The following is a 27,888-nucleotide window of genomic DNA, read 5'->3' on the forward strand; positions in this document are numbered from 1 at the left end:
CTTTATCCATTCATCTGTCAATGGACATTTAGGTTGTTTCCATGTCTTGGCTATTGTGAATAGTGCTTCTATGAACATAAGGGTCCATGTATCTTTTTGAATTATAGTTTTGTCTGGAGTGGGATTGCTGGATCACGTGGTGATTGTATTTTTAGTTTTCAGAGGAACCTCCATACCGTTTTCCACAGTGCTTCTGTCCCGTTTTTGATTGAGGTGTTTGTTTTTTTGATACTGAGCTGCATGAGCTGTTTGTATATTTTGGAGATTAATCTCTTGTCAGTTGCATCGTTTGCAAATATTTTCTCCCATTCTGAAACTAATATAATATAATATTTTAAATCAACTATACTTCAGTTTTACAAAAAGGAATAGTGACTTCTCCTGGCTGGAAATATAAGCCATTCTCATCCTCTGCCATAGTTGTATAAATTTGACTTATTATGTAGTAAAGGAATGAAATCATTATTTAACTGAAGAAAACAAAGGAAAATGATTATCATAAGGGTTAAGTTAAGTTCATACTCTGTAAAGAACTCAGAACAATGCCTGGCACATAATTTGTACTCAGTAAATGTTAGATACGATCTATAAGAAGAATAGCAGCTGCAGCATGATTATCGCTAATGTAAGTCCTGAGCTGGTCCTTGAGCAGAAGAAGGTGTTTTAAGGGAGCTAAAAGAGCAGGCAGGAGACAGGAGAGGACAGGAGTAAACGCACAGCCTCGGATGGCTGAGAAGCAGCTGCTCTTCAGCCCAAGACACTCAGGTGGCCAGCTTGGAGAGCTCTAAGGCACTCACAAAGGGCAGCTAATATATTATCCTTCCTGTCTGCAACTCTAACCCAGAGGGGGAAAAAAGACATTTTGGGACAGTGAGATATTCCAGTGTTTTGTTTTTCATTTTTAAAGCAAAGGCCCCAACTGTGGCTGCACATTGGAATGACAGGGGAGCTTTCAAAAATCCCAATGCCCTGGTCCTCACCCAGAGATCCCATGTAATTGGTCTGGGGTGGGGCCTGGAATTTTGCCACATGCCCCTGGTGATTCCAGTGTGCAGCCCAGGTAGAGCACCACTCTGCATGGTGGTAGAGAGAGTCCCTCATTAAGGGGCAGCCCCTCCAACCCACTCCCTCCCCTTTCCTGCTGCTTCCCAGCCTGGAAGTGGTCAGCCCTCTCTGTTTCCAGTGATCTTTTCATTTCACGCTGGAGACAAAACAAGAATGTGTTTTGTGTTTGACCTATTTATTTGTGGTTGATATTCCTAGATCATATTTGCGTCTCAGAAATGGGAATTAGGAAGCCTGATTGTGGCTCAGGTGGAAACTACTCCAGACCATATTGAAGGGCTGCTGTCCCCTCCCCCCAACTCCAGCTGCAATATCCTCCCTCTCCCACCGCTCAGGGAACAAAAGAGCAAGATGCTTATGGCTTTCAACTGTGGTCCCTGCTGCAGCTGCACGGTGGCTGACTCTTGCCAGGTTAAGTGTGTCTCAGCTTTTTTTCAGTAGTGCTATTGGGTTCCAAGGCCGAACGATAATATATTAATGAAACCTCAGCCACACATTTATTTATTCTTGTGCTGTAAATCACAAGGAAGAAAAAGATTAACAGGCAGAAATATCGTTCCTTCAGCAACTCCGAGGGTTGAGAGGATGTAAGGTGAATAATTATAGCCTTTGCGTTAAGCATTCATTATTTCACCAGCACCAGTCGGTCCGGCTTTGTATCTTTAGCCTTGTTTTGCTGACGCTGTAAGTGTTTGGGCATAACTGCCACGGTTCATTTCCTCACTGTCTCTGACTCCTCATGTGGCCCTGAGCCAGGCAAGGAAACTTATGCTTACTTATTTGGGGCATTTGTGCGACACCAGGCATGCTAGGTGCTCTTACACACTTTCTCTTTTGGATCTTTCAACACACGTGCTCCCTGCCAGGCTCTGGGTCACTTGAAACGTGTTGGGAGTTTGAGACCTGGACTTCCTTTCTCGGATTCACTTCTTTTTTAAAGAATTTTATTTATTTATTTATTTATTTTTGGCTGCATGGCACGTGGGATCTTAGTTCCCCGACCAGGGATCAAACCCTCGCCCCCAGCATTGGAAGCGTAGAGTCTTACCCACTGGACCGCCAGGGAAGTCCCTCTTGGATTCACTTCTGACCTTAAGTGAAACCTACTATTGTATATTTTTCTACAGAGGGATTGTGATGCTTTATTTCCCAGATGTCCTGTAGGAATAAAGATTATTTAAAATATGATTAATTTGACTTAGGAATTTATCTTTTTCTGTAACAGTAGAAAAGGGATGACTGCAGCACTGTATGGTGAAGTAGACACAGAATTTTGAATTGGAAGTCTTAGGTCCCACCTCAGCCACTTCATAGGCATGTGTGTTTGGACAAGGTGTTGAATCTTTCTGCCTCTGCATCATTATGAGTGAAATTTGGCTAGTCTTTTTTTTTTTTAACTTTCTATTTTATATTGGAGTATAGGTGATTAACAATGTTGTATTAGTTTCAGGTGTACAGTAAAGTGATTCAGTTATACATATACATGTAGCTATTCTTTTTCAAATTCTTTTCCCATTTAAGTTGTTACATAACATTGAGCAGAGTTCCCTGTGCTATACAGTAGGTCCTTGTTGGTTATCCATTTTATTTTATTTTTTCAATTTTCTCTATAGTTTATTAATAAGTAAAAAGAAATTTTTTTTTTTTAAAAAAGGGAAGCATCATAATTTGGCTAGTCCTACTGCCTTAAAGGGTCTTGGGTGGTTCAAAGTGTTGTTACATGACAGTGCTTTGTAAGCCTTAGCACAGCATATAAAGTCTTAGTTGCTTTTTCTGTGTTTCCTGGTGCTCTTTTCTCCATGTTCATATAGGTTACTCACTCTCATAGATACTGCTCTGCTCAAGTGTTGCTCATGTTGGAATGCTTTTACCCCACTTTTTGCCAGATTATCAACTCTTATTCATACAGCCCATTGTAGAAGGTTGATTTGTGGCCAGCGAAAGATATGTCCAGGGCCTACCATCTGGTACCTATGAGTTTGACCTTATTTGGAAAAAGACTCTTTGTAGATGTAATTAGTTTAAGAATCTTGAGATGAGATCATTCTGGATTAACCGGGTGAGCCTTAAAAATCCAATGACAAGCGCTCTTATTTTGTGGGAGCAGCTCATCCTTTATTAATGTTAGGAGTGGGGACAACAGGAGAAGGCCATGCAAGGACAGGCAGAGACAAGAGTTATGTTGCCACAAGCCAAGGAGTGCTTGGTGCCACCATAAACTGGAAGAAGCAAGGAAAGGTTTTTCCCTGAGAGCCTTGGGGAGGCTGAATGTAGCACTGACAACAGCTTGACTTTATACTTCTGGCCTCTAGAACTGTGAAAAAATAAATAACTCTTCATTTTAAGCTACCAGGTTTGTGGTAACTTATTGTAGCAGCCACAGGAACCTAATACACACCTCTTTTAAGGCTCGGCTCAAGCGTCCTCTGATCCTGGAAGTCTCTCCTGCATTCCCAAGGCTGGGCAAGGTGCCCCTCCTCTGTGTGCCCATCTGTCACCCTACATGCACCTGTTGTGTAATTATGCACTGATGTGTCTGTCTCCTCTGTGACACTGAAAGTTCTATGACAGTGGGGTTGTACCTTAACAATGTTTTCACCTTGCATATAACAGCTCAATATATATTTGTTTTATGCAGAATGCTCTCAAACTCTCTCTCACCTGTATTAACTCTCCCACCAGCACTTTGGTCTTAGTGCTCCTAGTGGGAACCAATGCATCTGGCTTTTCTTTTTTTTCTTCGAATTTTTGAATTTTATTTTATTTATTTTTTTATATAGCAAGTTCTCATTAGTTTTCCATTTTATACATATTAGTGTATATATGTCAATCCCAATCTCCCAATTCATCACACGCACACACCCCAGCCACTTTCCCCCCTTGGTGTCCTTACGTTTGTTCTCTATATCAGTGTCTCAGTTTCTGCCCTGCAAACTGGTTCATCTGTACCATTTTTCTAGGTTCCACATGTATGCGTTAATACACAATATTTGTTTTTCTCTTTCTGACTTACTTCACTCTGTATGACAGTCTCTAGATCCATCGACGGCTCTACAAATGACCCAATTTCGTTCCTTTTTATGGCTGAGTAATATTCCATTGTATATATGTACCACATCTTCTTTATCCAGTCGTCTGTCAATAGGCATTTAGGTTGCTTCCATGACCTGGCTATTGTAAATAGTGCTGCAGTGAACATTGGGGTGCATGTGTCTTTCTGAATTATGGTTTTCTCTGGGTATATGCCCAGTAGTGGGATTGCTGGGTCACATGGTAATTCTATTTTTAGTTTTTTAAGGAACCTCCATAGTGTTCTCCATAGTGGCTGTATCAATTTACATTCTCACCAACAGTGCAAGAGTGTTCCCTTTTCTCCACACTCTCTCCAGCATTTGTTGTTTTAGATGTTCTGATGATGCCCATTCTAATTGGTGTGAGGTGATACCTCATTGTAGTTTTGATTTGCATTTCTCTAATAATTAGTGATGTTGAGCAGCTTTTCATGTGCTTCTTGGCCATTTGTATGTCTTCTTTGGAGAAATGTCTATTTAGGTCTTCTGCCCATTTTTGGATTGGGTTGTTTGTTTTTTACTATTGAGCTGCTTGAAGTGTTTATATATTTTGGAGATTAATCCTTTGTTGATTTGTTAGCAAATATTTTCTCCCATTCTGAGGGTTGTCCTTTCATCTTGCTTGTAGTTTCCTTTGCTTTGCAAAAGCTTTGAAGTTTCATTAGGTCCCATTTGTTTAGTTTTGTTTTTATTTCCACTACTCTAGGAGGTGGATCAAAAAAGATCTTGCTGTGATTTATGTCAAAGAGTAGTCTTCCTATGTCTTCCTTTAAGAGTTTTATAGTGTCTTGTCTTACATTTAGGCCTCTAATCCATTTTGAGTTTATTTTTGTGTATGGTGTTAGGGAGTGTTCTAATTTCATTCTTTTACATGTAGCTGTCCAGTTTTCCCCGCACCACTTATACAGTGGAGAAAAGACAGTCTCTTAAATATCTTTGCCTCCTTTGTCATAGATTAGTTGACCATAGGTGTGTGGGTTTATCTCTGGGCTTTCTATCCTGTTCCATTGATCTATATTTCTGTTTTTGTGCCAGTACCATATTGTCTTGATTACTGTAGCTTTGTAGTAGAGTCTGAAGTCAGGGAGTCTGATTCCTCCAGCTACGTTTTTTTCCCTCAAGACTGCTTTGGGTATTCGGGGTCTTTTGTGTCTCCATACAAATTTTAAGATTTTTTGTTCTAGTTCTGTAAAAAATGCCATTGGTAATTTGATAGGGATTGCACTGAACCTGTAGATTGCTTTGGGTAGTATAGTTGTTTTCACAATGTTGATTCTTCCAATCCAAGAACATGGTATATCTCTCCATCTGTTTTTATCATCTTTAATTTCTTTCATCAGTGTCTTATAGTTTTCTGCATACAGGTCTTTTGTCTCCCCAGGGAGGTTTATTCCTAGGTATTTTATTCTTTTTGTTGCAGTGGTAAATGGGAGTGTTTCCTTAATTTCTCTTTCAGATTTTTCATCATTAGTGTATAGGAATGCAAGAGATTTCTGTGCATTAATTTTTTATCCTGCTACTTTACCAGATTCATTGATTAGCTCTAGTAGTTTTCTGGTGGCATCTTTAGGATTCTCTATGTATAGTATCATGGCATCTGCAAAAACTGACACTTTTACTGCTTCTTTTCCAATTTGCATTCCTTTTATTTCTTTTTCTTCTCTGATTGCCGTGGCTAGGACTTCCAAAACTATGTTGAATAATAGTGGTGAGAGTGGGTATCCTTGTCTTCTTCCTGATCTTAGAGGAAATGCTTTCAGTTTTTCACTGTTAAGAATGATGTTTGCTGTGGGTTTGTCATATATGGCCTTTACTGTGTTCAGGTAAGTTTGCTCTATGCCCACTTTCTGGATAGTTTTTATCATAAATAGGTGTTGAATTTTGTCAAAAGCTTTTTCTGCACCTACTGAGATGATCATATGGTTTTTATTCTTCAATTTGTTAATATGGTGTATCACTTTGATTGATTTGCTTATATTGAAGAATCCTTGCATCCCTGGGATAAATCCCACTTGATCATGGTGTATGATCCTTTTAACATGTTGTTGGGTTCTGTTTGCTAGTATTTTTGTGGAGGAGTTTTGCATCTATATTAATCAGCGATATTGATCTGTAATTTTCTTTTTTTGTAGTATCTTTGTCTGGTTTTGGTATCAGGTGATGGTGGCCTCATAGAATGAGTTTGGGAGTGTTCCTTCCTCTGCAATTTTTTGGAAGAGTTTGAGAAGGATGGATGTTAGCTCTTCTCTAAATGTTTGATAGTATTCCCCTGTGAAGCCATCTGGACCTGGACTTTTGTTTGTTGGAAGATTTTTAATCACAGTTTCAATTTCATTACTTGTGATTGGTGTGTTTATATTTTCTCTTTCTTCCTGGTTCAGCCTTGGAATGTTATACCTTTCCAAGAATTTGTCCATTTCTTCGAGGTTGTCCATTTTTTTCCCATAGAGGTGCTTGTAGTAGTCTCCTAGGATGCTTTGTATTTCTGCCGTGTCTGTTGTAACTTCTCCTTTTTCATTTCTAATTTTATTGATTTGAGTCCACTCCCTCTTTTTTTGATGAGTCTAGCTAATGGTTTTTGTTGTTTTTGTTTTTGTTTTTGTTTTTTGGCGGTACGTGGGCCTCTCACTGTTGTGGCCTCTCCCGTTGCAGAGCACAGGCTCTGGACACTCAGGCTCAGTGGCCATGGCTCATGGGCCCAGCCGCTCTGCGGCATGTGGGATCTTCCCAGACCGCAACACGAACCTGTGTCCCCTTCATCGGCAGGCAGACTCTCAGCCACTGCACCACCAGGGAAGCCCCTAGCTAATGGTTTATCAATTTTGTTTATCTTCTCAAAAAACCAACTTTTAGTTTTATTGATCTTTGCTATTGTTTTCTTTGTTTCTATTTCATTTATTTCTGCTCTGATCTTTATGATTTTTTTCCTTTGGGTAACTTGGGGTTTGGTTTGTTCTTCTTTCTCTAATTCCTTTAGGTGTAAGGTTAGATTGTTTATTTGAGGTTTTTCTTGTTTCTTGAGGTAGGCTTGTATTGCTATAAACTTCCCTCTTAGAACTGCATTTGCTGCATCCCATAGGTTTTGGATCATCATGTTTTCATTGTCATTTGTCTCTAGGTATTTTTTTATTTCCTCTTTGGTTTCTTCAGTGATCTCTTGGTTATTTAGTAATGTATTGTTTAGCCTCCATGGGTTAGTGTTTTTTACGTTTTTTCCCTGTAATTGATGTCTAGTCTCATAGTGTTGTGGTCAGAAAAGATGCTTGATAAGATTTCAGTTTTCTTAAATTTACTGAGGCTTGATTTGTGACCCAAGATGTGATCTATCCTGGAGAATGTTCCATGCGCACTTGAGAAGAAAATGTAATCTGCTGTTTTTGGATGGAATGTCTTAGAAATATCAATTAAATCTATCTGGTCTGTTGTGTCATTTAAAGCTTGTGTTTCCTTATTAATTTTGTTTGGATGATCTGTCCATTGGTGTAAGTGAGGTGTTAAAGTCCCCCACTCTTATTGTGTTACTGTCGATTTCCTCTCTTATAGCTGTTAGTAGTTGCCTTATGTATTGAGGTGCTCCTATGTTGGGTGCATATATATTTATAATTGTTATATCTTCTTCTTGGATTGATCCCTTGATCATTATGTAGTGTCCTTCCTTGTCTCTTGTAACATTCTTTATTTTAAAGTCTATTTTTTCTGATATGAGTATTGCTACTCCAACTTTCTTTTGATTTCCATTTGCATGGAATATCTTTTTTCATCCCATCACTTTCAGTCTGTGTGTGTCCCTAGGTCTGAAGTGGGTCTCTTGTAGACAGCATATATATGGGTCTTGTTTTTGTATCCATTCAACAAGCCTGTGTCTTTTGGTTGGAGCATTTAGTCCATTCACGTTTAAGGTAATTATTGATATGTATTTTCCTGTTACCATTTTCTTAATTGTTTTGGGTTTGTTTTTGTAGATCCTTTTCTTCTCTTGTGTTTCCCACTTAGAGAAGTTCCTTTAGCATTTGTTGTAGAGCTGGTTTGGTGGTGCTGAATTCTCTTAGCTTTTGCTTGTTGTAAAGCTTTTAATTTCTCTATCGAATCTGAATGACATACTTGCCAACTAGAGTAATCCTGGTGGTAGGTTCTTCCCTTTCATCACTTTAAATATGTCATACCACTCCCTTCTGGCTTGTAGACTTTCTGCTCAGAAATCAGCTGTCAACCTTATGGGAGTTCCCTTCTATGTTATTGATTGTTTTTCCCTTGTTGCTTTCAACAGTTTTTCTTTGTCTTTAAGTTTTGCCAGTTTGATTACTCTGTGTCTCGGCGTGTTTCTCCTTGGGTTTATCCTGTATGGGTCTCTCTGGACTTCCTGGACTTGGGTGTCTGTCTATTTCCTTTCCCATGTTGGGAAGTTTTCAGCTATAATCTTTTCACATATTTTCTCAGGCCCTTTCTCTCTCTCTTCTCCTCCTGGGACCCCTATAATACAAATGTTGTTGCGTTTAATGTTGTCCCAGAGGTCTCTTAGGCTGTCTTCATTTCTTTTCATTCTTTTTTCTTTATTCTTTTCCACAGCAGTGAATTCCACCATTTTGTCTTCCACGTCACTTATCCAGTCTTCTGCCTCAGTTATTCTGCTATTGGTTCCTTCTAGTGTATTTTTCATTTCAGTTATTATATTGCTCATCTGTTTGTTTTTTCTTTAATTCTTCTAGGTGTTTGTTAAACATTTCTTTCATCTTCTCGATCTTTGCCTCCATTCTTTTTCTGAGGTCCTGAATTATCTTCACTGTCATTATTCTGAATTCTTTTTCTAGAAGTTTGCCTATCTCCACTTCATTTAGTTGTTTTTCTGGGGTTTTATCTTGTTCCTTCATCTGATACATAGCCCTCTGTCTTTTCATCTTTTCTGTCTTTCTGTGAATGTGGTTTTTGTTCCACAGGCTGCAGGGTTGTAGTTCTTGCTTCTGCTCTCTGCCCTCTGGTGGATGAGGCTATCTAAGAGGCTTGTGAAAGTTTCCTGATGTGAGGGACTGGTGGTGGGTAGAGCTGACTGTTGCTCTGGTGGGCAGAGCTCAGTAAAACTTTAATCCACTTGTCTGCTGAGGCTGGGGGCTGGGTTCCCTCCCTGTTGGTTGTTTGGCCTGAGGCCACCCAACACTGGAGCCTATGTGGGCTCTTCGGTGGTGCTAATGGTGGACTCTGGGAGGGCTCACACCAAGGAGCATTTCCCAGAACTTCTGCTGCCAGTGTCCTTGTCCCCACGGTGAGACACAGCCACCCCCTGCCTCTGTAGGAGACCCTCCAACACTAGCAGTTAGGTCTGGTTCAGTCTCCTATGGGGTCACTGCTCCTTCCGCTGGGTCCTGATATGCATACTACTTTGTGTGTGCCCTCCAAGAGTGGAGTCTCTGTTTCCCCCAGTCCTGTCGAAGTCCTGCAATCAAATCCTGCTAGCCTTCAAAGTCTGATTCTCTAAGAATTCCTCCTCCTGTTGCCGGACCGCCGGGTTATGAAGCCTTACGTGGGGCTCAGAACCTTCACTCCAGTGGTAGGATTTCTGTGGTGTAAGTGTTCTCCAGTTTGTGAGTCACCCACCCAGCAGTTATAGGAGTTGATTTTATTGTGATTGAGCCCCTCCTGCCATCTCATTGTGCCTTCTCCTTTGTCTTTGGATATGGGGTATCTTTTTTGGTGAGTTGCAGTGTCTTCCTGTCGATGATTTTTCAGCAGTTAGTTGTCTTTCCGGTGTTCTCTGCTCTCGCAAGAGGGAGTGAGAGCACGTCCTTCTACTCTGCCATCTTGAACTAATCCTCACATCTGGCTTTTCATTTGTAAGGTATCTTTTCTCTGTCTGTATATGCTGCCTGGTTACTGTTATTTCTAAAATGCAACTCAGGCACTTGTCTACCCAGAGACTCTCAGCGACTCCACACCTCTTGACTTCTTGCTTTCAGGCACCTCCACAACCTGTTCCCAAAGTACTTTTCCAACTTTATCTGCCACCACCCCCCTTCATGAACTTCTGCTCCAGGAAAACGAATCTGTTCCTATGTTTATAAAACACGCTTTGCTAATGTAAAAACCTTTGCTAGAGTGATGGATGACATCTCTTCATCACTGTTGAAGTTTTAGTTACCATACAGAGTCCCCCCTGTTCTTTGAGGTCTTCCTGGTCACTCAGGCAGGAATGCGGTGTTCCTTCTCAGAATCACTGTTGTGCTGGTCATTTGTGCTTTTGCAGGCAGCTGTGTGGACCTGGGTAGGATATTTGGGGACATGCCTTTGTTAGCCTAATGGGATCTTTGCTCCTGATGTCAAAGGCCAGCTCTTTTCCACCTTTGTGTCTCCTGCAGGACCTGAGGGCCTCCAGTGAAGCGGAGTGCCTCATTCACTGGGTATATTAAAGATATTCATGCATGTGATATTAATACAGGGAAATTCAATAACCTGCTCTGATGTAGCTTTTTTTTTCCAGTTTCCCTTTGTATCTATATTGCTTTGCTCTTATAAGATTTTGTGAAAATGAATGCATTACTGAAAAACTGCCCATTCTCTTATTTAAATATAATGACCTCTTAGTAACAAATTTGCAAGTGGAAAAATGGATCTTAAACTTTTGGTGAGGACTAGGGGCATTGTTCTGGTGGAGGAGCACCCCTTCCTTGCCTTTGGGTGGGTTGGCCTTTGGCAAGTGGCTGAAGAGTTTATGGAAGGGTGTTGGACATAGCGGGAGGGGGAGGGAGTTGAGAAGGGGAGGAGCAGTGAACAGAGCCTGGGCCGTTAGTTTCAGGTAGAACAAGCGGGCCAAAAACCTGCACTAAGCAGACTTCTAGGAAATCTGGGTCCCTTGATCACTTAAACATTGTGTAAATTATCTCCTGGACACAGGCAGAGCTTTGTTATCCAAAACACTTGAAATTAGTTGTGATCTTAAGGTAATTACAGTGCTGAGTCAAGGCACAAGTCAGTAGTGAATTCCCTCCAATTACATAGTGGGGCAGAGATAGGAAAGACATTTTATCTCAGAATAATCCTCCTTTCCAACGATTTCCATAGCACTTTTTTCCCTTCAGTGAAGGAAGTGATTTGTTTTAAATAGTATAGTCTTGTTCAAATTTCCCTATGTAGGTACAGAAAACTTATTCTCCCAGAACTTTCCTTGGCCTTCCCTCTAGTGAAAGTGTAAAGTAGTGTGGGGAGAAGGACTTAGGAGCCCTGAGTTGGAATCCTGCCTCAGTTCTTTGCTAGCTTTGTAACCTTGATCAACTTATTTCTCTAAACATCAGATTCTGTGTCTCTGAAATGGGAATGATAATAAGACTATAGGGTTGTTAAAGGTTGAATGCAGTCATAGTCATCATTATTTTATGGGATTGGTGGAGGGCTGGTGGGAGAAGGACAAAAAATGGTACAATAAGCTTAACTTCTTACAGGTAATTGAGAGAGAAATTATAGCAGCAAGGTTGGCTTGAGTGAAGGCTGTGTTCTAAGTGATTCTGTGTTCCTTAAGGGAAATTATTTCCACTGTTTAATTCTTCGCAGAATAACGGGACCACTGAGCATCAGGTGGAATCTTTCATAAGGAAAAAACTGGAGTCGCTGTTAAAAGAATCTCAAATTCGAGACAAGGAAGATCCTGATAGTTTCACAGTGAGGGCACTACTGAAGGCCACGCATGAAGGCTTAAATGCACACCTGAAGCAGGTATACATTTCCCTCTTGTACTTGTCCTTCAACAGGAAAAAGAAAGCACCTCATGCTTTGTTTCTGATCATTTGTCATTTGTGGAAGGCTTCTCCAGTTTCTTCCATTTCTATCCTCATATTGCTGGAAAAATGAGAATCTCCTCCTGAAAAATGGAGAGAAATAGTGAATAATAGATTAAAGTGCATGGGTGGGTGTAGAAATGATTCATATACTCCTTCACTGGCACCCTCAGGACAAAGCCCAGTGCCCCTGCATTCATCTTCCCCACTTGTGCTCAGGTAAGGGTGGGGACTCATTCAGGCGACCTCCATGCCCTGTTGATCACACCTTCTGAATGTGTATGTCTGTCCGCTTCTTCTCCACGGCTGTGTCCTAATTCAGGCCAATGTCAACTCTCACTTAGACTTCTCTTGCCCTCTTTAAATCTAACCTTCACTCTGAAATCAGCATGATGTTTTAAAAATGCAAATCTGATCGTGTCACTCCACTGTTCAAAATTTTTCAGTGGCTTCCTATTATGCTTGGGATAAATTACAAACTAACTGGTCTTTCAAGGACCTGCATAATTCCATCCTTGCCTACCTCTCCTGTCTCAGATCTCCCCATTTTCCCTGTCACACCACCACCCACGACGTCACACCAGCCACAACCATCTAAATGCCATGGTCTTCCTCACATTCCATTTTCTCTGCCTGGAACACTCCATTTCCACATCTACTCTAGCTAACTCCTACTTAGGCTTTTAAATTCCAGCATCCATGTGGTATTCTAAATGAGTCCTGCCTTGACCCGTAGGTTAGGTTAGCTATCCCTTTTATATTGTTGATGGTAGCCTGTTATATCTTCTTTTTTCAAGAAGTTTTTTTTTTTCCCTACACATTTGCATTTATTTGTTCAATATCTGTCTTCTCAACTAGACTATAGATTCTCTGAAGGCAGGAACCATGTCAGTCTTGATAACCATTGTTTTCCTGACTTGTATAGTGCCTGGGCCTTAGTATGACCTTCATATATAGTTGCTGAGTGAATGAATGGTTTGGGCTCTGGCTGAGGTTTTTATTCTGCTTTCTAATAAAAATATCATAAATGGGCAAGGAAGAGGGATAGTGGGTTTGCTGATGTTATCATGGCAGGACATTGAGGGCATTTATTCTGGACCAGAGGAGATCCATGTGGTCCCTGGCTTAGCTGATAGCAGCCTCCCCTGCTACTGCCGCCTATCCTCCAGGGCTCAGAGCTCCCCAGGCAGAGGGAAGATCATCATTTTTGGATCTGAGCAACCACTCAGCTTTGGTGGTTACTTTCTAGACTCTACAGAAGTCCAGCCATTCAAACGCCTGGCTGTTTCTCAGGTCTGTTTAGTTTCCAAACATAGAAAACCTAATTCAAAATGGCTTAAATAATGAAGAAAGGCGTTGGGTTAGGTAAGTGGCAAGTTCATTTGCAGAGTGGCCTTCAAGGTGGTCTTAATTCAGAGGCTCAGCAGGGTCATCAAAGACCTGTCTTTCTGCTCTACCTACCACGTGATTAGCATCATCCCATGTTGGTTCCCCCTCTCCTGGTGGTTGCAGGGTGACTGCCAACAGGCCCCTGAGCTATGTGTTTCTTGGTCCAAGTACAGAGAGAGTGAGACAGTGTATGTGCCTCATCCAACAAACCAGAGTTTGTGCTGAGCTCAGGTTGGGCATCTTAGCTCATGTGCCCACCCCTGAGTTGATCCCTGTGGTGGCCTTGCATATGTGCCCTTCTTGGAACAGTAATTTGGCAAGGGCGTAGGATACCATTGGCTTGCTGATGCCACTGAGAACTGGCACCAAGGTCTGCCCCTCTGAAAATGCATTCTGCCCCTGCATGCTGGAGGGGCAGAATGGAATGTTGGGAGACAACCAAAATGTCATTTACAGCATTACTGCCCTTACAGTTTATCATAGAATTTTGAATTTTCTTGAACATTTCTATAAATACCAGTTAGCCTCTCCCTTTCCTCCCTGACCCTCCAGCCTCTTAGTTTAAATCACACAAATGTCTGTAAAATCACATTCAGTTAACCCGGCTTGATTTCTGCTTCTTGCCCTGGTGAATTCTCTTTGGCTAATCTGGGCCAGTCACTTCCCCTTATGCTTTTGGAGAAGTCTTTGCTTGCTCCATCCTAGATCATTCCAACTGGAAAGACAACAGCAGGTCTTGGGGATTTTTGAAGAAACAAATCAAGACCATCTTTCTTTTTCTGGAAGAGATCCTAATGGTAATTTCCCTATCAGGTAAGATGGTAAGGGACTTCAAATTTCAGAGATGTAGTAGGACAAAACTCCTCCTCCTTTTTCTTATTTTTTACTCTCCCTTAAACCTGGGTGACTGCAAGAATGTATCAGACTTGCAGAAAGTAAATGGAGCCTGCAACTTTAATAAACTGGACTATGAAGTGTTAAGGTTTTTAACCCTGCTGTTGTGTTAGTTTTTAAAGTATGGTTTTGGTTCAGTGGCAAACAAAGACAAGTTACTGTTGAGACAAGTCCATCTGTGTCAGATACATAGGCACATGTAGAGCCAAGGCTGAGAATGTGCTGTGGGGTTCAGGACAGCTCATCACTTCCGCTCCTTTCCCTCCTGGATCGTCACTCAGCAGTTCAGTACTGTGTGCTACTGGTGCCAGCTTTTTCCTGGAGATCTCCAAAGTAAAATAAAAATGAAATTCTCATCCTTCACACTGGAAGAACTTAGTAGAAGGATGCCTGCCTTCTTTAGAGTTCTGAATTCACTTCTTTGTTTACATCCCAGCTACAGCCATTTGGGTAGACTTAATTATTCCTAACATGAACTTTTGCACCTCTCCTGCTGTCCCGCTCCCTCCAGTCTCTCATTTATACCACTACCATAGCGATATTTCAGAAACATGCATCTGATCACATCATTCTCCTATTTTAAACCATTCAAATGCTCTTCATAGTTTGGAGGATAAAGCTCAAATTGAAAGCTATAGCCCAAAAGATCCTTTCTCCATCATCTGACCCCAGCTCTGATTTGTCCATTAATGTGCGTGTGTACAGTACAAATACACAACCCAACCCCTGCCTTTCTTTGTTTCCTGGAAAGTGCCATGTTCCTGACACTTGGCCTTTGTGTTTGCTTTTTCCTCGCACACTTCCTCTTCCTCACTTCACGTAGATAATGTCTACCTGTCTTCTGGCTTCAGCTTTTGTAACATGTCCCCTTAGAAGTCCTCCTCGATCCTCAAGTCTAGGTAGATGGCCTTCCCGTGCCCTCAGGCAGTACCCTGAACTTTCCCCATCATAGTCTTATTATAGTGTGTTATGATCATTTGTCTCCATCATAAGAGTGCAAGCCCAGGGAGGACAAAGTCTACATCTCTCTTGCTTGCTGTCTCCCTTGTATTCATGTTGAGTTCCTAGCACAGTGTTTGATCCATGGATTCAATGAAAGATGCAGTGCTGATGCTCAAGGAGAGGTCAAGTTGGGGAGAGATATCTGTGTGTATTCCTCTGGGACATAAAGAAGGAGTGTAGAGTGGGGGAGGGAGAGAAAGCCAGAGAGGAGACAGAACTACACAGGATCCCTGTTTTATCACCAACTAGCTTTGTAACTTTGGGCATATTATCTAACTTTGGGCATATTATCTAACTTCACTATACTTCTGTTTTTCTTATCTGCAAAACTAGGATTTTAATTATACTTATCTCCAGGGATGGTTGTATATATTAAGTGAGAATATATGTAATACACTTAGCATAATCCTTGGGGCATAGCAGGTGCCTATTAAAATGGATGACCTTATACCTCAACTTGCTTGGGGCAACCTCGCTTTATACCTATTGCCCCAGCGTAATTATTAAAGGTGCTGATTTCACTCTTTTTTTAAAAAAAAAATAGATTTATTTATTTTATGTATTTATTTTTGGCTGCGTTGGGTCTTCGTTGCTGCTAGCGGGCTTTCTCTAGTTGTGGTGAGCGGGGGCTACTCTTCGTTGCAGTGCGCAGGCTTCTCATTGCGGTGACTTCTCTTGTTGTGGAGCGTGGGCTCTAGGCGCTCGGGCTTCAGTAGTTGTGGCACGCGGGTTCAGTAGTTGTGGCTCACGGGCTCTAGAGCACAGGCTCAGTAGTTGTGGTGCATGGGCTTAGTTGCTCCATGGCATGTGGGATCTTCCCAGACCAGGGCTCGAACCCGTGTCCCCTGCATTGGCAGGCGGATTCTTAACCACTGAGCCACCAAGGAAGTCCCCATTTCACTCTTAAGAGTCCTGTTTTGGACAATAGATGACATGGTCTCCCTACTAATAGATGAGCTACTAGAACTGGAGAGGAACTCAGAGGCTAATTGGTCCATTCCTCCCCCATGTCACAGATAAGAGGACTGAGGTCAAGAGGTGGGTGTTTACCCCAGAGGAGCAAGTCTTTAGCACAGAGTGTGTGCTGGAATCTCCTATGTTTTGCTTCACCTATTAATCCCTCTCTTTCCATCTGATTCTGAGTCCCAGGGTATTTCTTATGTGTTCAGCTTCTGTTTCCCATCAATGTATTGATGTATATAATTTCCTGCTTAGACTTAAATCCATCAGAGAGGCTCTCATTCACCTTAAAACACCGTTTCAATTCTTTGTTCTTCAGACTGAATAAGCCTAGTTCTGTAAAACTTTTCTAATAGGTTAAAAATGATCTTTTAAATCACCTTAAAAATAAAAAAAAAAAAGAGATAGGGGACCTGAGGCTACATGGTGGCAGAACTGGGTCTCCTAACTTGAAGAGCAGTGTTACTTCTATTACCATATCTTACTACTTTCTTAATTCTAGGGTTTTTGAATAGTTAATGATCAGCTTTAATTGATCTTCAAAGGCAGTCAAGGTATATAAACCAGTCAACTAAAATTACCCTGTAAACCTGCCACCCACCCTCCTCCACTATTTTCTGAACTGCCTTTTCCCCAACCCAGTTCTCACTGTTCCCCCTCCCCATCCCGCATTGTATCTTTGATTAGTTTCTATGGATATATGTAGATGCTCTTCCTGACCTTTTGATTTCGGGTGGTTTTGCTCACCTACATTTATTCCATTTATGAGATTATCTCTGTTCAGCTGAAAGTTCTGGGAGGGCGGGGCCTATTGGTCTCCTCTTACATCATGTAATTAGCAGTGAATCACCTAATACATGTTTTTAGGGATGACAATTGGAAAAAGAGTCTAAACCCTTTTAGCAGAGTGGTCTTTTTTTTTTTTTTTCTGTCCCCTAGAATAAAGAGATCTCTAGCCTGGAAAATTAATTCACATGAGGAGGAATTCAGAATCTACAATACATCTTTCCTGTGCTCACCACAGAGGGAATGATTTTAATGAACAGATAAGCTCTGCTGCAGTTTACTTAAAGAAAAACAATCTTATTGCCTCATAGATATACTTGGATTTTATTTGTTTTTAATGTTTCCAAATTCTAAATAGTAATTAAGTGATCAGTCTGATTAGTTTTTTTTAGTCAACTGAATTGGCTGTTAATGACTTGTGGCCATTTTTCAAAATTAAATCTACTTTTAACTGAAGATGATTTATTCCCCCTCAGGGCATTGAAAAGAATACATCCTGTGCTGTAGAGAGCCTTGTGAACAGGCACTAGAGATGCCTGCACACCTGGGCATTACTGAGAGGTCCTTGACCCCAGCTTTGGGGAGCTGTTGGCAGCTACCATCTCCTGATGGTGCCCAGGTCTCTCTGTGCAGCATCCCCCCTCTCTCAAGGCAGACACAGCCACCTTCAGGGAAGTGGAGGGTAGAGCAGGAGGAAATGAGCAGGACCTGCCGGCTGCCCACCTAGAGATGGAAGGAGAGAGGGACTCCATGCCCTTCCATCAGAACTAAGGAGAAAACAAAAGCAAAGAAGAAAAATAGTCATATTATGCTTTATTTACTCAGCATCCAGATGTGAAGGAAAGTGGAAAGAAAACACACGGACGATCCCTCATGACCAACTTCGGAAAACATAAGGTACGAATTAAGGAAGATAAGTGTGCATAATTCAGGTAATTTAAAGAGTCTAGAGGGTGACAGGAGACTATCATCATGACCTTGGAATAACTGCAGATTTCTCAAAGAGGACCCCAGAAAAGGAAAAAGTTGATAATTAAACTATTTTATAATTTAAGAACTCCTGTTCATCAGAAGTATCAAAGAGCAAATAGCATACTGGGAAAGAATATTTTCAATATTCTGTACAAGTCCACAAAGGATTTCTTTCCTGAATATATAAAGAATTCCTATAAATCAATAAAGAAGGCACACTAATTTTTTTTTTTTTTTTGCGGTATGTGGGCCTCTCACTGTTGTGGCCTCTCCCGTTGTGGAGCACAGGCTCCGGACGCGCAGGCTCAGCGGCCATGGCTCACGGGCCCAGCCGCTCCGCGGCATGTGGGATCTTCCCAGACCGGGGCACGAACCCGTGTCCCCTGCATCGGCAGGCGGACTCTCAACCACTGCGCCACCAGGGAAGCCCAGCACACTAATTTTTAAAAAAACAAGCAAAAGGCTTAAATGAATTTCACAGCAGAAGATATCCAAGTGGCTAATATGGAAAAGGTTCTCCCCCTTATCCGTCCTCTGGGAAATGCAAACTAAAATGATGCTGAGATTCCGTGTACACCCACCACAACAGCAAACATAAAGAGATTGACAACAGCCTGTGTTAGTGAGGATGCTGGGCAGCTTGAACTCTCATCAGCCGCTAATGGGAGCCTGCCTTTGTGCAGCTACTTCCGCACACCGTTTCCCGGTACCAACTAACGCCACTCTATGAGCCATGTCTTATCAGTTCCATCGCTAGGCGTGTGTCACGAGACAAACAACGATATTTACAGGGGCATTAGTTGCAATACTACAAACGGGAGGCAGTTCAAACGTCCATCAGCATTAGAAAGAATAAAAATTGTGGCGTATTCACATAAGGGAATATTTATCAGCAATGAGAATGACAAAATTACAACTACATGCAATAGTGTGATCTTTGTAAACATGACATTGAGCAAAAGAAGCCAGACCCAAGAGAGTACATACAGTTTGAGTCCGTTTATATGAAGCTCAAAAACAGGCAAAAAAAAAAATCTATGGGATAAAAGTCAGGATAGTAGTTACCTTTGGGGAGAAGGTGATGACCAAACAGGAGAATCTGAAGGCTTTGGGGCAGATAATATTCCATTTCCTCATTTGGGTGGTTTCACTTTGTGGAAAGCCATAATGCTGTACACTTATGATTCCTGTGCTTTTCTAAGTGTATGCTTTACCTTCAATAAAAAGGTAAAACATGTTAAACAAGAAGTCAGTTATTGGGTGATGAACTTTATGCATGAGGTTTCTCCAAGGCCATTTCTTGTACTTTAATTAATGTTGTATCTGGAATTTCCTGCCCCATCAATAAGATAATTTATTGAAAGGTTGGACAAAATAGCCATAATAAACTGAAAACAACCAAAATGTTCTCCCATAAAGACTGCTTAAGTAAATCATGATTCATTCACACAATGGCCAATTATGCAGCCATTAAAAGATGATCACTCTGGGCTTCCCTGGTGGCACAGTGGTTGAGAGTCCGCCTGCCGATGCATGGGACACGGGTTCGTGCCCCGGTCCGGGAAGATCCCACATGCCGCGGAGCAGCTGGGCCTGTGAGCCATGGCCGCTGAGCCTGCGCGTCCGGAGCCTGTGCTCCGCAGCGGGAGAGGCCACAACAGTGAAAGGCCCGCATACCACAAAAAAAAAAAAAAAAAAAAAAAGATGATCACTCTGACGAGCTCAACACGCAAAACATTAAATAAAAAAGTAAGATGAAAAACTGATTATGTCGTATGTTAACTGTGATAAGATGTGTCAAAACTGTATGTAAAGAAAATATATCATCATTTCTCCACATATCTATCATTGGCGATTCATTACTTATTTCTACTTTCTGCATTTTATATTTTAAAATGAACCTGGGAAAGACAGATTTATTATTGTGACACCTCAAATTACTAACTATATGCGGAATTGGAGAATATTTCTTTTCTTGATTACAACCACTCATTTAAATTAAAATTATTTTCCAAAGTAAAGCTTTTAGGGAGTACCTTTGCTAGTATAGAATTAGAATTTATTATGTCTCAAGTCATAAGAGTGAATGTTTACAAGACTATTTGCAGGTTATTTAAATAAGTATTAATAGTATTTTAAATTGAAAGTTAATATTATGTGGTTTACAGAATGACTTTCCATGTCATCTCATTTAATCATCACAAAAATAATAATCCTTTAGGACAGATGTTTTTGTCCTACCCTTTAAAAAAGCACAATAGGAAGCTTGAGAGATTAGCCAATTTATCAGCTTGGTGAGAGGCCAGTCTGGAACATGAGATCATCAGATGCCTGGGTCCACGCCATGTGCACTGAAGTTCTCAAGGCATAAATAAGATGTAAAAATGTTCTAGACTAAATTGGCACCTTGCCGTCAGTGCAGTAGAGTTGAATGTGTTTATGCCAACAGGGTAGTTTGAATTTTTTTATTTGTTGAGAATGAGAAAATCTAGAAGTTGATTTGGTCCCATGGTAATGTGGGGTTGGAGTCCCTTTCCTTTTCTAAGCCATGTTCCCAAAATGTCCAGGGTACTCTGTCTAAAAGTCTTACCTTTGTTTGTAGAAGCTGTAATTTTGGTGGCAAGTTTTTCTGCAGTTACTAGGGCCCCTCCCTATCATTTGTATTGTTGAGGTGTGTGTTGCCAAATATTGGGGTTATCTCCAATGTGGTGGGGCTGAAAGTGTATCATTCCTAAGAGGTTTTATGTCTAACAGCTAATCTGTCCAAAGACACAAGGTTAGTCCTACAGTCTTTCAGCCTGACTCCTGTAGGTAACAATTTTCATTCTGCTCTAGAAATTAAGATGGGTCAAAGTCTCAAATGAACAGTTTGATTTAGATGGGTTTTTGAATGCACACTGAACAAAAGCAGGAGTGGTAGTTATTCATTTAAAAATTACTACTTGTCTTTTTTATCAAATCTGCCTTTTATAAGTAAGTCAAAAGGAATAGTGAGCTTCCTATATAAGAGGACACTTTATCCCTTATAATCATTTAAATAGATATTACAACTTTAACCCTACCCCTCACAGAGACCTTCAATGCATGACTAATAGTCTAAGACCTACATTTTATGTGGCGTAGAAGTCAATGTTAGAGCATGAAACCCTCAGTTTTGCCTTGATATTTTAAGATAATTTTGGCCACAGACATGCTTATTATTGATGGTGAGGCAAGCTGCAATATTTGGTCAGTTGTTTTTCTCCAATTAATTGTCCTTGTGTGTGTGTCTATTTTAAAGCTCATTCCTCTGTATGTTGTAGATGTACCTGATGCACTGAGTTTGTGTTAAGTGAACTCTGATTTTTCCGGCAGAAAACCACAAAATCACAGTTCAAATCTTATAGTGCTGATGAAGAGGAGGACGCACAGCAGAATCCTGGCAAGGAGACCGGCCAGCTGTACAGGTAAGAAAGCTCTCCATGTTTCTTGCTCCGGCTCCTGGGGCCTCTCCATCCACATCAGCTTGGCTGTTTTAGTTGTACATGTCTAGGAAATCAGATTGCAAGGTAGAGAGCTCTGCAGTGGGACATGTGAAGATCAACAGGATGTGAGATTATAATACATGTAGGGGACTTGTGCTGCCTGGCACACAGTGAGCTCTTAATAAATGCTGGCTGTAGCAGTTGTCAGGTAAAAGATATCTTCAGAGAAGAGAGAGGGACCACATGAACTAGTACAGAGGGGCTCTCACAGGAGACTGAAGGAGAAGATAGATGACAAGAACATGTGAAGAGTCAGGGATCTGAAATCAGCCAGACTTCAAACTCTTGTTCCTCCAACTTTAAGATGGGGGCAAGTTAGGCTCCTCATTTGTATCTATTTCTTAGGGTCATTGTAAGGATTAAAGGAATTAAACTATTTGGCTTGATGAGCCCTACTCCAATTCACTAAGTGCTCAAAAATATTAGCTGCTGTTGTCTTTATTGTTGCCAGTAGAATTTGGGATGAGTAAAATGGCCAAAATTGTAGAACCCAAATTGTGACACATGATTTGATACAGGATTTTCTGGCAAATTATGTATACAGTAAGTCTCGCAAAGGAAAGTAAATTATATCCTTCATAGATAGATAAATATACAAACACGTGCACATGTACACACACACCCCTCTGTGACTTTATCATAAGACTGAAACTAAACGAAATTGGAGGCATAGAGGTCCTATAGGAATGAATCACATTTAGTGTTCACTTAAATTTTATATTTGAGCTTCACTCCAACAGAATGTCCATACATAAAATAGTAACTAATTAGTGAGGGCAAAGGAGATGTGTATGGTTCCTACCCTTAGAGTACAGAAAATTCAATATGTAGTTACAGTAAAGGATATAAGAGAAATAGAATTACCTTCCAGGAGACCTCTGCTGTGAATGTTCTCAAATATAAGTTTGAGAAAGGCTTGACTCTGAATCATATAGCCAGGGAAGCTATCACATGAAATCACGTTGCATGCTGCTCTTAAGTCAATTAGAGATTTGCCCGTAATAGCTATCGAGGCTCAAGCATTGATGACGGTGTCCTTTTGGGACTTCAGTAAACTAATTCAATTTTAAGATAAGGATTAAAAAGGGCTAAATTTATACAGAAGTTCTCTGTGTCATGGAGTGTCCTGGGAGTTTTACTTGTCATTTCTAGGCATTACCTCCCTCACATTGATTTATAATCATTTGCTTTCACAAAACCAGATTTTTACCAATGGCTAGAGAATTTCCTAATTACGTGGTAAAGGAGGAACATGGATTCTTCTTCCCATTGGTTTTTATACCTGTCTATGTGCATGTCTTCTTTCTTGGCAAAATGAGTTGTTGACACATTTTGGCCTTAATTCTTTTGTTGAATGTATATAAGTATCATTACAGTAAGAATTTTTGTCTGATTTGTTCACTATTTTATCTCCAATAGGTGCTCAATAAATATTCACTGAGTGAATAAATCTATATCATCACTATCTAATTCCAGAACATTTTCATCACACCAAAAAGAAACTCTACCATTAGCAGCGACTTTCCATCTCTCTCTCCCCCAGTCTCTGGTACCAACTAATCTACTTTTTGTCTCTATAGATTTGCCTTTTCTGGACATTACATATAAATGGAATCCTACAATATTTGACCTTTTTTGTCTGGCTCCTTTCACTTAGTATAATATTTCCAAAATTCATCCATGTTGTAGAATGTATCAGTACTTCATTCCTTTTTATTGTTGAATAATATTCCATTGTACGAATATAGTGCATTTCATTTATGTATTCATTAGCTGAAGGATATTTAGGTTGTTTTCACTTTCTGGCTATTATGAATAATACTATATGAGCATTCCAGTTTCTCCTCATCCTTGCCAACACTCATTATTGCCTACCTTTTTGCTTATAGCCAACCTAGTAGATATGCAGTGGTATCTCACTGTAGTTTGGTTTGCATTTCCTTAATGACTAATGTTGAGCTTCTTTTCATGTTCTTATTGGCCATTTGTGTATCTCCTTGGTGGGGATTGAAGTTTTTAATGATCATATGTTTTCCTAGAGGAGAAAAGTGTGTCTGTGAGGAGAATGTGATAATCTATGGAGAATTTTACTGTGGCAAAGAGTAAGTAGCAGAATTTGTAAAGTTGTACAGCAGATCCTAGGAGTGGTTTATGGGATACAGAAGATATAGACGTACAGAGAGAGTAAGTAATGGATGTTTGTCTTAAGAAGTTGAAGAATATAGAAAAAGCATAAAGAAGAAATCAAAATTCACTGTACTTATACCTCTAGAAGATAATGACTATGGAAAGTTTGGTGTATTTATCTTTAGATATAGGATTCTTGTGACTGACAGTACAGTATCCCTACTGCTTTTTAGTCCAGGTTCTCCTTCTGACAAAGCAGAGTGGTTCCCTGATAAATTCTGGTTTACTCCACAGTTGGGTAATGGTGGGAATCAAGCCCTTCACAATAGAACTCACAAATTCAGGAGAAGAGACTGTGAATAAAGTCTGGCTGAGCGGTGAAAAAAGCCACATGAGTATGGTGTTGTGGTGGAGAGAATGCTGAACTAAAAATCACACTTGATTTCTAATCCTGGCTCCATCAGGAGCAGGTAGGGAAGGTGGAGTAACCAGAAGCCCAAACCTCTTCCAGCTCTAAAATGTCATGAGTCCTGGTGTGTATTTTACAGGTTGGGCCGCCGAAGGAAAACCATGAAGCTCTGTCGAGAGCTCTCTGATTTGGTTGTGTACACAAACTCCGTGGCAGCCCAGGATATTGTGGATGATGGTAAGGCCTGAGGGTTTTTTCTTCTGGATACACACTCCTGACCTTTCTTTGTCAATTGTTAATTAAACTTTTGTTAATCGGATCATCAGCACACATTTCTGGAACTGTGGAGAATCCAGCTTGAGTGTCAGGAAACTGATGGCTGGTACAATGCTTAGCTCACAGGGAGGGCTCTATTGATTACTTTGCCTAATTGGCTAGAGGTCAGAGGAAGACTTTATTATTATTAAAAAGACAAATGTATCAGAGCAAGGTCTTCCCAGTCTTCAAACTATGGAGACTTGACTTAGTTTGATGGCCAGATCACAGATGGCTGTTCCAAGTGTGAATGACTAGAAGAAAGAGGAAATTTATTGACAAATATAACATCTTGAAACGCCCTGTATTTTCTCATTGAAAATTTTGACCTTGATGAAAATAATCCACAGATTGCAATTTTAACAAGAGCAGAAATTTCAGAAGCATTGACTCTTTCACAGTTTCTTACCCATCAGTTGCCGTATGTGGAGTTGAGAAATTCTAGTTATAACTGTTCTTACCCTGAGTTTCCTGCTAGCTGCTCTTTCTCTTTATCCTCTTCCTTTCTCACTTGTATTTTGTTCAGTTAATAGGTGCTTATGAAAATAAACTGCGGTCATATGGGTTTTCAATCTAATTGTAATTTTAGTGGAAGAGAAATGTACGTCAGAATCTCCCATTTTCTCATGTCTCAGTGAAGGGAAAACAACATTGTGCTGAGTCTGGTTTTTTTTGCTTTTTGTTTTTTTTAATCTTTATTGGAGTATAATTGCTTTACAATGGTGTGTTAGTTTCTGCTTTATAACAAAGTGAATCAGTTATACATATGATCCCATATCTCTTCCCTCTTGTGTCTCTCTCCCTCCCACCCTCCCTATCCCAGCCCCCTAGGTGGTCACAAAGCACTGAGCTGATCTCCCTGTGCTATGCGGCTGCTTCCCCCAGCTATCTATTTTACATATGTCCATGCCACTCTCTAACTTTGTCACAGCTTACCCTTCCCCCTTGCCATATCCTCAAGTCCATTCTCTAGTAGGTCTGTGTCTTTATTCCTGTCTTACCCCTAGGTTCTTCATGACATTCTGTTTTTCTTAAATTCCATATATATGTGTTAGCATACAGTATTTGTCTTTCTCTTTCTGACTTACTTCACTCTGTATGACAGACTCTATGTCCATCCACCTCACTACAAATAGCTCAATTTCGTTTCTTTTTATGGCTGAGTAATATTCCATTGTATATATGTGCCACATCTTCTTTATCCATTCATCCGATGATGGGCACTTAGGTTGTTTCCATCTCCTGGCTATTGTAAATAGAGCTGCAATGAACATTTTGGTACATGACTCTTTTTGAATTATGGTTCTCTCAGGGTATATGCCCAGTAGTGGGATTGCTGGGTCATATGGTAGTTCTATTTGTAGTTTTTGTTTGTTTGTTTGTTTGTTTTGCGGTACGCGGGCCTCTCACTGTTGTGGCCTCTCCCGTTGCGGAGCACAGGCTCCAGATGCGCAGGCCCAGCAGCCATGGCTCACGGGCCCAGCCACTCCGCGGCATGTGGGATCTTCCCGGACCGGGGCACGAACCCGTGTCCCCTGCATCGGCAGGCAGACTCTCAACCACTGCGCCACCAAGGAAGCCCTATTTGTAGTTTTTTAAGGAACCCCCATACTGTTCTCCATCGTGGCTGTACCAATTCACATTCCAACCAGCAGTGCAAGAGTGTTCCCTTTTCTCCACACTCTCTCCAGCATTTATTGTTTCTAGATTTTTTGATGATGGCCATTCTGACCGGTGTGAGATGATATCTCATTGTAGTTTTGATTTGCATTTCTCTAATGATTAATGATGTCGAGCATTCTTTCATGTGTCTGTTGGCAGTCTGTATATCTTCTTTGGAGAAATGTCTGTTTAGGTCTTCTGCCCATTTTTGGATTGGGTTGTTTGTTTTTTTGTTATTGAGCTGCATTAGCTGCTTGTAAATTTTGGAGATTAATCCTTTGTCAGTTGCTTCATTTGCAAATATTTTCTCCCATTTTGAGGGTTGTCTTTTGGTCTTGTTTATGGTTTCCTTTGCTGTGCAAAAGCTTTGAAGTTTCATTAGGTCCCATTTGTGTATTTTTGTTTTTATTTCCATTTCTCTAGGATTTGGGTCAAAAAGGATCTTGCTGTGATTTATGTCACAGAGTGTTCTGCCTATGTTGTCCTCTAAGAGTTTGATAGTTTCTGGACTTACATTTAGGTCTTGAATCCATTTTTAGCCTATTTTTGTGTATGGTGTTAGGGAGTGATCAAATCTCATACTTTGACATGTACCTGTCCAGTTTTCCCAGCACCACTTATTGAAGAGGCTGTCTTTTCTCCACTGTACATTCCTGCCTCCTTTACCAAAGATAAGGTGGCCATATGTGTGTGGGTTTATCTCTGGGCTTTCTATCCTGTTTCATTGATCTATCTTTCTGTTTTTGTGCCAGTACCATACTGTCTTGATTACTGTAGCTTTGTAGTATAGTCTGAAGTCAGGGAGCCTGATTCCTCCAGCTCCGTTTTTCGTTCTCAAGGTTGCTTTGGCTATTCGGGGTCTTTTGTGTTTCCATACAAATTGTGAAATTTTTTTGTTCTAGTTCTGTGAAAAATGCCAGTGGTAGTTTGATAGGGATTGCATTGAATCTGTAGATTGCTTTGGGTAGTAGAGTCATTTTCACAATATTGATTCTTCCAATCCAAGAACATGGTATATCTCTCCATCTATTTGTATCATCTTTAATTTCTTTCATCCGTGTCATAATTTTCTGCATACAGGTCTTTTGTCTCCTTAGGTAGGTTTATTCCTAGATATTTTATTCTTTTTGTTGCAATGGTAAATGGGAGTGTTTTCTTGATTTCACTTTCGGATTTTACATCATTAGTCTATAGGAATGCCAGAGATTTCTATGTATTAATTTTGTATCCCGCTACTTTACCAAATTCATTGACTAGCTCTAATAGTTTTCTGATAGCATCTTTAGGATTCTCCATGTATATTATCATGTCATCTGCAAACAGTGACAGCTTTACTTCTTCTTTTCTGATTTGGATTCCTTTTATTTCCTTTTCTTCTCTGACTGCTGTGGCTAAAACTCCAAAACTATGTTGAATAAGAGTGGTAAGAGTGGGCAACCTTGTCTTGTTCCTGATCGTAGTGGAAATACTTTCAGTTTTTCACCGTTGAGGACGATGTTGGCTGTGGGTTTGTCATATATGGCCTTTATTATGTTGAGGAAAGTTCCCTCTATGTTTACTTTCTGGAGGGTTTTTATCATGAATGGGTGTTGAATTTTGTCGAAAGCTTTCTCTGCATCTATTGAGATGATCATGTGGTTTTTCTCCTTCAGTTTGTTAATATGGTGTATCACGTTGATTTATTTGCATATATTGAAGAATCCTTGCATTGCTGGAATAAACCCCACTTGATCATGGTGTATGACCCTTTTAATGTGCTGTTGGATTTTGTTTGCTAGTATTTTGTTGAGGATTTTTGCCTCTATGTTCATCAGTGATATTGGCCTGTAGTTTTCTTTCTTTGTGACATCCTTGTCTGGCTTTGGTATCAGGGTGATGTTGGCCTCGTAGAATGAGTTTGGGAGTGTTCCTCCCTCTGCTATATATTGGAAGAGTTTGAGAAGGATAGGTGT

At 40.5% G+C, this 27,888-nt stretch overlaps 1 protein-coding gene across 1 annotated transcript in view; it reads left to right on the forward strand.

Annotated features, from left to right (window-relative positions):
• Positions 1–27,888, forward strand: part of PLCH1 (phospholipase C eta 1) — a 269,122-nt gene that overhangs the window by 207,622 nt on the left and 33,612 nt on the right. The window contains exons 12-15 of the mRNA XM_089910967.1: positions 11,673–11,834; positions 17,753–17,824; positions 21,254–21,345; positions 24,099–24,196. Coding sequence (XP_089767093.1) covers positions 11,673–11,834; positions 17,753–17,824; positions 21,254–21,345; positions 24,099–24,196 — 424 coding nt within the window. The remainder of the gene's footprint in view (positions 1–11,672; positions 11,835–17,752; positions 17,825–21,253; positions 21,346–24,098; positions 24,197–27,888) is intronic.

Source organism: Delphinapterus leucas, chromosome 4, assembly GCF_059928025.1.
Source record: "Delphinapterus leucas isolate spDelLeu-1000000601 "Yukka" chromosome 4, BTC_Dleu_Yukka2, whole genome shotgun sequence".
NCBI lineage: Eukaryota > Metazoa > Chordata > Mammalia > Artiodactyla > Monodontidae > Delphinapterus > Delphinapterus leucas.